This window comes from Cydia strobilella, chromosome 16 (assembly GCF_947568885.1).
Source record: "Cydia strobilella chromosome 16, ilCydStro3.1, whole genome shotgun sequence".
NCBI classification, from domain to species: domain Eukaryota; kingdom Metazoa; phylum Arthropoda; class Insecta; order Lepidoptera; family Tortricidae; genus Cydia; species Cydia strobilella.
In genome coordinates, this window is record NC_086056.1 from 12,933,808 (window position 1) to 12,943,740 (window position 9,933).

Sequence of the window (9,933 nt, forward strand, 5' to 3'; positions counted from 1 at the left end):
CTTAGCGGTTTCATGTCGCGCGAGTGACTAAAAATACGTGAGTGAAACCGCTAAGTTAGTTAAGTATGAGTGTTTATTTCCATTTTGCCATACACCTTAAAAAATCAAATAAAGTTCACACCTGGGGCCGGTTTCTCAAAAGCTTGTAGCTTGTAATTACACGTGGAAGTCCTTTTCTAACAAAAGCTGTCAAAAAGTGATATCCACTTGTATTACAAGTTACAAGCTTTTGAGAAACGGACCCCAAGGGCCCAAATCTCTTTCTAACAAAAGCTGTCAAAAAGGGACTTCCACTTGACCCACTTGTATTACAAGCTGTCTGTTTTTTTATTCCGTAGACTAAAATGACGTTTCATGTGTAAGACATGACATTTCTTAGTACCACATGAAATGTCATTTTAGTCTACGGAATAAAAAATCAGAACTGAACTAAGATATTATTTGGGAGATTTTGGACTATAGTTGTGAGGTTTTACGGTGTGATAATTCCACAGTTTATTTTAGAATCTTTTAAAGTGAGAATTAAAATTTTATTTATTTTGATAATGGTGCTTAGCATAACAATGTGTTGCAATGTTTGATGAAATAAGGTGATATAAGCGCTTATAGGATAAGATAAAATTCTTAAGAATTAAAGATGTAATTTTATTTTACTTAAAAAAGACTTTTAAAAAGACTATATTGAGTATTTCAATAGATATATTTTGTTTCATTTCAATCTTCCAAATATAGGCACCGATCGGTCCAATTGGTTGTAGAAACAAGTCCTTTAGTAATTTTGTGGATTAGATGACTCGCTACTGCTTGGGTTTCTTCTTAATATAACTCCTATAATAAAAGTCCCCGAACATGAGCACCATGAAAAGGTTCTGCGGAAACATGATGTAGGCGCAGGGCCGCGGGAAGTCGCACTCGCGCTTTACCGCCAGCGTACCAAAGTGGATCAGCAGGTATGTGAACTGCAACTGAAAAAATAAAATGTATTCGGGGTAAGAATAAACACTAAAAACTGGTGCATAATTCCGCTAAAGGGACACTTATTGCAACGAAATATGAGTGATTTTCGGGATCTCAATTTTCGAAATCGGGTTTAAGATATTTTTATTATTCTCAAAAGAAAGTTATATTTCACTTCATGAGACTTAAATACTATTTAAATTTATTTAAGTCTCATGAAGTCTCACGAATTACCAGAATAGACTTTATTTATAGAACTTTAGTTTATGCTACGTTTACATGCTTTGCTTGCCGAGACTTGGCAAGCCTAACGGACGCAGCTATTCGGTGGAATGAAATAGCAATATCGCTTGCTCCCTCTAATTTAAAACTATGTTTTATAAAGGAATAAATGAATGAATGAATGCATAGCTGCTCGTCCCTTAAGGGCGTAACACACCGTCGCACCGCACCAAGGTCATTGTGCGACGCATCCATAAGTAAGAGCGAGAAAGCGATATCTCTTTCTTGCTCTTACTTATGTGTGGGTCGCACAAGGACCTTGGTGCGGTGCGATGGTGTGGTACGCCATTAGGCTTGCCGAGTCTCGACAAGCATGTAAACGTAGCCGTAGGAATGTTGGGCGTCATGACCGAGTGGTGTGATTTTGTCGATATTACGTTATCGATATATGCAACTTGTATTGTATTGCCGCCGCGCGCAAGTTAAATAGGTACATTATGAAAATAAAGATTAACCACTTAGTATGTTTTTGATAAAATAAAAATACAACTTTGTACTAAATTCTACTTGTATAATTTGTATAATTAAGTGAAAATAAATGAAACATATATTTGCATGTCTAAACATGTGTACCAAAAAATGGCAATAACGCATGGGAAAATAGCTAAAACATTATATTTATACTTTTAAAATGCCAAATTTAGTGTTTTTGTAAACATTTTTAATCTTTGACTTTGGGCATAGTTCCATTTGTATGGAAATCGTCACCGCCACGCGCTATAACTTTTTTTTCTTTTTACGAAAAAATGTATGAATGCCTACCTACTTTAAATTGATATGTTCCAGAATCTTATACATTTAAACGAGCAATTCTTGTATATATGTATGTATGTATATATATTTCGGGGTTCTCGGAAACGGCTAACGATTTCGATGAAATTTGCTATATGGGGATTTTCGGGGGCAAAAAATCGATCTGTTTTCCGAGCAAAGCTCGGTTTTCCAGATATTGAAGAATAACTGAGCTACATTGTCCAATTTTTTATTTATTGCAAATCGCCACACTGTGATTGTAATAGCCAAAATTACAACATTTTGTACAAAAATATTTTTTTTTGTATGAAAAGGTTATATTATTTCAAAAATGAATTCCTCGTCCCTAAATTATACGAAAATGATATACAACTTGCCCTAGTTGCTAAGAACAGGAAGAAATACAGCATAGATTGGACCTGGGGAGTCGACCCTTTTACCCCCCCTTTTTGGAGGCACGGTACGATCTCGTGGCTACCGGGTCAGATCAGCTTTGTTTGACCTAAGGAACAATCGTGCCAAGCGGCATCGCCTGACTGAGTGCATACTGCTTCATACATTTAGTACTGTCCTTATTTAGTACTTACCCCAATGAATGTTTTAGCATATTTTGAAAACTATAAGTCCTATCAACATAAAGTCCGACCAGAAATATATGATCATTGTCAAGAGTCAAGAGGGCGCTGTTATTCTCATGTATGTGGTGACAGTTCAGTTTAGTATGAAAAAATTAGTTCCAATTAAATTCCGCAACATGGCGCGTGATCATATATTCCTGGTCAGGCTTTACATCCAAAGAATGTTTTGTAGATAATTTTATAAAGAACATTTTAACCTTTGACGGTTTTCTCCATGCTTTAGCCGTTTTCAAAAGAATTAAAAAAACTGTGATTAGGGACACAAGAGGGGGGGGGGGGGGGAATAGAAGATTGTACAACAAGGGCATAAAATAAAGCGATCCATTTTTATCCGAGGCAATTTATTGGTTCGAGCGCAGCGAGCACTGGCAGTTTGTATGGCAGATTTTGGACTTTATTGCTAAGTCAATAAGAGTCGTAATAGATGATTTTACTTGATGCTCTAGAACAAAATAAGCAACTTTATGTCGTCTACGCACGACTTAGTCGAACATTACGGGCATGAGAAGTGGAAAGGTTTTTTAACGGTTTCCTCTTTTAATATTGAAACATATAATATAAAAGCTACGTGCATGCCAAGTTTCGTACTTTCTTCCAGATGGTACCGTATTTGATATATTTTTTAGCCCGTGCTTGTTAAAGCTGTACTACACGAGCACTCATTTCGATCCTAGAAATGAGTCCGCGCGAACGTTCACTACGAAACAGGTAAAAAACCTTCACAATGCGCACCTGAGATACCGAAATGTAGGTATAGTTCCACTGACCGAATATTCGGCGGCCGGATACCAAATATTCGGCCGATGGTCAGGCCAAACATCCGGTATCCGGCCAAACAACTATCCGTTGCATCTCTAAATACCATGTTTAAGCAAATAAAATTTGAATCTGAATATTTATTGTCAGGCCATTATTGCCCTGTAGTCTGTAGACAAATACATTCAAACTAGAATACATATTAAAAATATGTAACTTAAAAACTAACAACATACATTATTATACTTATTGCTTAAAATAATTAGGCACTATCACTCTCAGAAAAATCTGAACTTGATGAGTTTGATGTACTACTTTCGTCACGTACTTCAATAACGAATGAGTCGATTACATCCTCCATCACGCCATCTCTTTGCCAGTAAAGCTCCTCTAATACTAAAACATGGTCATCATATCTGCGCCAATCTGCCTGTGTGACTTGCATGATGGCTTGTTCTGTTACTTCCTTCAATCTGGCTAAAGAAAAGTCGGAGGTAACATTTTGTTCCCTCACAAGCCTCTTAACTTTTGCCAACGCGAGCTGTATCGGGTTCAAATCGCACATGTAGGGAGGCAATTGCAATACATCGTGGCCATGACGTTTTAATAATTCGTCCATTTTAAAAGTATTTTCTGGAGATTTATGCAAATCAACTAAGTCACACAAGTAGTCTTTCCTCATACTAAGATCGGCCTGTACATTATTCCTGGCGAGCCAATCTATCTTTGCCTGTTTTGTACTGGATTTTGAAGGTTTATTATCTTGAAGGCTGTGGTAGGGCATGTTGTCCATCACAACAACGCTGTTTGTAGGAAGGTTCGGCAATAACATTTCCTTTGCCCATTTTTCAAAGTTAACACCCATCTGCCCATGATAGTCACCAGTGGCTGGGCCAGCTTCGAAAAGCAGTTTTGCTCCATTTAGAAAGCCGCTGCTTGATCCTGCATGGACTAAAATCAATTGATTGGAGGAGCTTTTATCTGTTATATTTGCATTAATGTTGTCATCTCGCCAGCATTTTTTAAATGTTAAGTTGTTGTCTATCCATGTTTCGTCTAAGAAAAATATTTGGCGATCACTCTCTCTAAACTGAAGTATTTTGCTTAAATAAACTGATCTAGCATGCAAAACTTTTGTCCTCTCTATCAAAATTCTCCTTCTGCTTTGGCATTTCTGCCACTTATAACCCATCCGTTTTAACAACCCTCTCAAGCTGGTCACACCCCAAGGGAAATTAATTTTTTCTCGTAAAGCTGACAAAAGTTTTTTGCAGGTTGGGACGGTTTTTTTGCTCAAATAAAACTCTTCGATGCACCGATGTAATACTTGACGATCAAAGTTATCCACATTCAGAATGTTCTTTCTCGTATAATTCCTGCCTTTTTTAGACGGAGATTTCAAACACCCTTGCGCGTCCACAGGCTCTTTTTTTATGTTAGATAGCACACGTTTAGACAGGCCTGTGTAATACGCTGCACGATCAAGTGCCTGGTTAACAGTAAACGTATATTTGTTCAACCTTTTTTCTTCTTCACATTTTAAAAGAATGTGTTTTGCCATATTGCGTGCCTGACTCCGCACCATAAACGACTTTTTTCTCTTCCTGTTTTCAGTAATACTCGTACTCGCAGTTCCATTTACGTCCATATTAAATGTTCTTTGTATATATATAAAGCGTTGCGGTTATAACATATAAAGGAAACGCACGGATCATGAGCGATCTCAGCATCGCTCCGAGCAACGGGGTTGGCTTGGCCCTTGGCCAGTCGAAGACGAAGTGTTTAGCAACTAGCAACTCTAGCAAGTGTTTAGCAGATAGCTTGCCCTGTCAATCTCTAGAATTGTCAAATTTTTGTTTTTTTAATGCCCTGGATGCCAGCCCTTTAAACCAAATCTCATAGAAAAAGGCGCTATAGCATAGCGCCATAGCTATGATGGCGCCATCTCTGCAAATCTTTGACAGTTGTCATCCCATTATTAAGGTGGTAACACACCATTGCACCTCACCAAGGTCATTGTGCGACGCACCCATAAGTAAGAGCGAGAAAGAGATATCGCTTCAACTGAAGAATCATGCTGTCCCTTTCTAATATATGGCACTATCCCTTTTGGCTATTTAGGGTTGTCAAAATTCAAGTCATTATCTTATCTGTGGTCGTGCACGCAACGGGACGTCAAGTTGTGCCAACCCTAAGTACTATCGCACCGAACCATCAAAACGGTGCGATCTACCCTCAGATCACCTTACAGACTGCCTGCACACGTGCGCCAGTGTTGCCAAGTGTCCCATATTTCCATGAAAAAAAAATGAAAAACATGGACACTTGCGGTGCGATGGTGTGTTACGCCTTAATAATTGCTCGGAGCAATGCTGAGCCGAACGCAGCCGAGTTTGCCCGAAGCTAGGAGTTTCCACCTGATCTAGTTGCAGGTTTTGGCAAAGAGATTTTAGCAAACCAAGGTTTGTCATGAATTGATGTTTGAATGCTCCGATAATGTAACGCATTACGCAGCGGCACCCGCACCAGATTTCCATAATTTCGACCATTCCTTTCGTAGGTAGAATTTAGGCAGTGCCAATAGGTCTTCAGCAACATTCTTAAACGGAAACATGTCCCCACAACTAATGGCATCTCGAGTTAAGTCATCCACCCTTTCATTACCTTTAAATAAATAAATAAAGATTATAGGACATTCTTACACAGATGTCCAGAGTTGGTGATTAGAGAATTGGGAACAACGGAAAATACCACAAAAATATTGGCGTCGAAAATGAAGAGGAGGCTCAGCACTGAGACTGATTGAAATACGATGGAAAATAATTATGCACTACATCCGAGTCGCTTATCAAACTCGGGTAAATCCAACTGTCAGATTTTGGTATTAAGAAAAGGTAATAGGGTAGATATTTTTCTAAGAATGGATTTACCCCAGCTTGAAGTTAAGCGACACATCTGTACTTACTATTTGTAGCTGCGTAACGTGTTTCTTCCACCAGAGCGAGTGCTTATAGGAGGCATCCCATGATGTAAGCAGGTAATACGTGTACATCACCATGTGCACAAACGAGTTGAGGGTCACCAGCATTGTCATGTGCCCTCCTGGTAAAACACAGAATGTCAGAATGAAAACGTAAATAGGTAGACAAGGAATACTTACTACAATGCGTAAATTTGTTAAAAAATATTGAAGTATTATATAGATGAAGCCTTACACTACTTACAGTGCGCAATAAGGTGGTCATCGTGGTTCGAGGGTCCACCTCGGCTCGTAAGGCCTGGTACCTATTACGGTACTACGGTACGGTACAGAAAAAAAAATCGCGAAGAAACGTCTACACATACATACATCGTTGAAGTAATTCAAAGGTGTGTGTGAAGTCCTCATTCCGCCTTTCGGCTAACTGAGGTACTAAACTTACTAAAGTCTAGCCCCGCTTTACCCGCTTATAGAAAAAGTACTGTTTCCAGTTGGACGAATGATACGTTGAAATTGCTGCCACGTTCGTGAAATCCGACTACTTTTACACAGTACCAAAAAAAAGATATCGTGTTAGTTATGTCTGAGAGATGGCGGGAGATCGTGCGAAGAGCTGTGTCCGCCTCTACTACCGATGCGGACGCCTCAACGTGACCACGACCGCTCTGTCAAGAGCGATACGACAGAGAAGAGATGTCTGCAGAAAATACAATCGATTGTGTGCCTTGTAAGGAAACTAGGTATAATTTTATATGATGTTTTGAAAGTGTTTGTAAGTATTAAAATTGATGAAATTTAATGTAAATCTCACCTGGCACCCACTTGGTGATGCCCCACGCCACCATTATCATGCCGAAGTGATGGTACACGTGAAGAAACGTCACTTGTTCTTGCTTCTTCCTCAGTATGAAGAATACCTGTAATACACAGTTTCCAATTTTAACCGTTTAGTATAGTCGCGTTCATTAGGAGTGGAAGTTTGTATTGTGCTGTTGGCCGTATAAAGTACCTACCTACACACACTCAGTTTAAAAGATACTAATGTGAGTAAATAACAGTCTGAAAAAAAACGCGTCTAGGTCAGTTTTAGAATGTGCTTTTGCTACCAAGTGACTCTCATTATAGCAAGTGTCCGATGGGCAGCGATCAGCGAGATGTGATTACGAATTCTTTCTTCGCAGTCATATGTTTTCTCTTAGAAAATGGTCGCATTGCATCTGTTTTATCCACATTAACATTAAATTATACATATCTACACACGGGTAAAAAATAAGTAGGTAGTTGATGGCTAGTCGCTTTCTCGCCGTCAGTCAGACAATCCGCCTACCGTAGGATAAACAGGCCTAGGGCATTCGAATTATTAGAATTCGCCCAACAGTAGGTAGGTATAAAGTCTCGCTAAAGGTTGAAGTTTAGGAACATAGTTACAACGTCCACGTCACGCTTTAATTTGAATTCAATAGCAAGATTTGCATGATAGTGCATATAACATCCGCTGACCATGCAAATTATCTACACGATGGATAGTATAGTAGGTAGATAGATATCGACAATGTGGAAATTTATAAAGATATCATGAATTTTTACATTTGAGGAGTATCTTTTCAAAGAGGCTTATTTTTGTATGGTTTTCATGAGGAAATAAGCCCTTTTGAAAAGATATTACTCATTTTATGGGTACCCAATCATTATCAATCAGTTAGGTACCAAGGAGAGAGAAATCCCCATCGAGCTAATAAAGGTCTCTTTACGAAGTGGGTCTCTAGAATATTTGCGGATGAGCTTTGGGACTGCATTCCTTTGTTAACTGTAGTTACTAAGCCCGCTTTAAAGTGCTAGGTCAAGGAGGGAATAGTGTCTCGGTAGAAAAAAGCCGGGTAAAGTACCTAGCTCAAGCCCGTTACGCGTAAATGGCTTATATAGCATAACTGTATTTAGAATCGTACCGTGTCCAGCAGATCAATAATCTTGATGTAGAAGTATGCGTAGCAGACGTGCCACGCGTACTCCACGCTGTTAGGGCCCTCATCCACCGGCTGGCAGAACAAGCGGTAGTGGCTCAACCAACCGAGCATGAGGCTCTGTGGAATAATAATACCTACATGAGAAACTTGATAAATAATCGGAACTTCTCTCGGAATAGATAAAAGGCTCTGTGGAATAAGATTATATTAGAAGAGAGGTAACAAACTTGAAGACCCAATCGAAACTTTTTTCGGAATTGACGTGGCAGTGGGCGATCCCTTTACTTTCCGCAGAGCCATTTGATTGTGATAAGTTGATAACTGATATACCTAGGTCGTTAACCAGGGTTACCCGGGCCATTATAGTGTCATGCATATAGTCTACTCACTTTATAAACCACGTAGCCACACATAATGATCTGCGTGGCGTTGTAGATCGCGATGACGCCGCGCAGATTGTAAGCGCGCCGCGAGCGCATGAACGCTGGCAGCCAATAGATCACGGACGCCAGGTAGAGGACGATGATGGCTACCCCGGGCCATGGCGTTCTCATCAGGAACCAGTTTTGGGTTCGCGGATCTATGGCGGAATAAAAATGCGGTAGTGCTTAAGGTTACTTCACAAATTATGGTGAAAGGCATAATTGACGGAACCTTGACGGAACATTGTATTATTCAGACTAGTAAATTATTCAACCTAGATAGGTATTTATCCGCTTAACATAGATTAGTTACCAACTATTGAATACCAACTTTAACAAAGGAGCTGAGCCCTACCGCGAAAACTTAAAATCTCAATTTCTTTATCTGCCCTCTGGCCTTACTTGCGATTTCAAAAAAAAAGTCTTAGCATGTTTAGGTAATAACTTTTATGATTTATATATAAATAAGTGGTTGATTTGACCAGAACTTACCTGCAATATCTTCATTTAAATAATAATATAATCTCACTGCAGCTTTTAAAATTAGCGCCATTTTAATAATACATTTTATTGTACACACATCGATGGGTAAAACTGCACTCCTAGAGTGACTGTTGCTAAAGAAGGTTCATTTCAAAGTGAAATGAAATTCAGTATTATACATTTTAATTGTATGCATTGTACCATTGTGCACACTGTAATGTGATAAGTCTGTAGTGTGTCAAATCCTTTAGGCTACTATAATTTATTTATGTTTAGTTTAAGTTTTTATACAACTTTTTTTCGTTATTTAATGTTTCAATAAAAAATTGACTAACAGCTAAACATAACCAGCCATCGATGGACTTTTCAATAAGGTTATTGAAAAGTCCATCGATGGCAGCCCTACGGTCTCCAGTCACATTCACCAGCCTGGGCTGTTAGTTGGTAATGTTATATTAGTACCTACTATATGTATAACCTACTGTAATCAGCGAGTTAATATATAGTTGGTCAAACCAATTTGTCAGTAAATACTTAAGAACAAAAAAAACTATAATCATCCTTTTATTTTGGGTGCTAGTACTAGCGTAAGACAAAGATAGTATGATTCTCTCTGTCTATGTTTGAAATGAGACAGTCCTTTGACAAACTATATAAACTAAACCTAACTGTAAGTACAGTTAGTATAATTGTTTGTC

At 38.7% G+C, this 9,933-nt stretch overlaps 2 protein-coding genes across 2 annotated transcripts; both read right to left on the minus strand.

The window, feature by feature from the left end:
• Positions 1-749: 749 nt before the first annotated feature.
• On the minus strand, positions 750-9,417 carry LOC134748625 (very long chain fatty acid elongase AAEL008004-like). The gene is made up of 6 exons (XM_063683422.1): positions 9,245-9,417; positions 8,720-8,910; positions 8,313-8,447; positions 7,178-7,283; positions 6,352-6,488; positions 750-965 (listed from the first exon to the last, which is right to left on the minus strand). Exons 1-6 carry the CDS (start codon positions 9,303-9,305, stop codon positions 798-800), a joined length of 798 nt encoding a protein of 265 aa, XP_063539492.1. The 5' UTR covers positions 9,306-9,417; the 3' UTR covers positions 750-797.
• Positions 3,512-5,212, minus strand: LOC134748611 (uncharacterized). Its single transcript, XM_063683406.1, has one exon. The coding sequence runs from the start codon at positions 5,032-5,034 to the stop codon at positions 3,649-3,651; it is 1,386 nt and encodes a 461-aa protein (XP_063539476.1). The 5' UTR covers positions 5,035-5,212; the 3' UTR covers positions 3,512-3,648.
• Positions 9,418-9,933: the final 516 nt, after the last annotated feature.

Excerpts from the sequence above, each read along its gene's own strand:
- LOC134748611 (XM_063683406.1), bottom strand. The coding sequence starts at position 5,034 with ATGGACGTAAATGGAACTGCGAGTACGAGTATTACTGAAAACAGGAAG.
- LOC134748625 (XM_063683422.1), bottom strand. The coding sequence starts at position 9,305 with ATGGCGCTAATTTTAAAAGCTGCAGTGAGATTATATTATTATTTAAAT. Across the intron at positions 8,911-9,244 it reads TTTAAATGAAGATATTGCAG|ATCCGCGAACCCAAAACTGG; the intron begins GTAAGTTCTGGT and ends ATTCCGCCATAG. Across the intron at positions 8,448-8,719 it reads GTGGCTACGTGGTTTATAAA|AGCCTCATGCTCGGTTGGTT; the intron begins GTGAGTAGACTA and ends ATTATTCCACAG.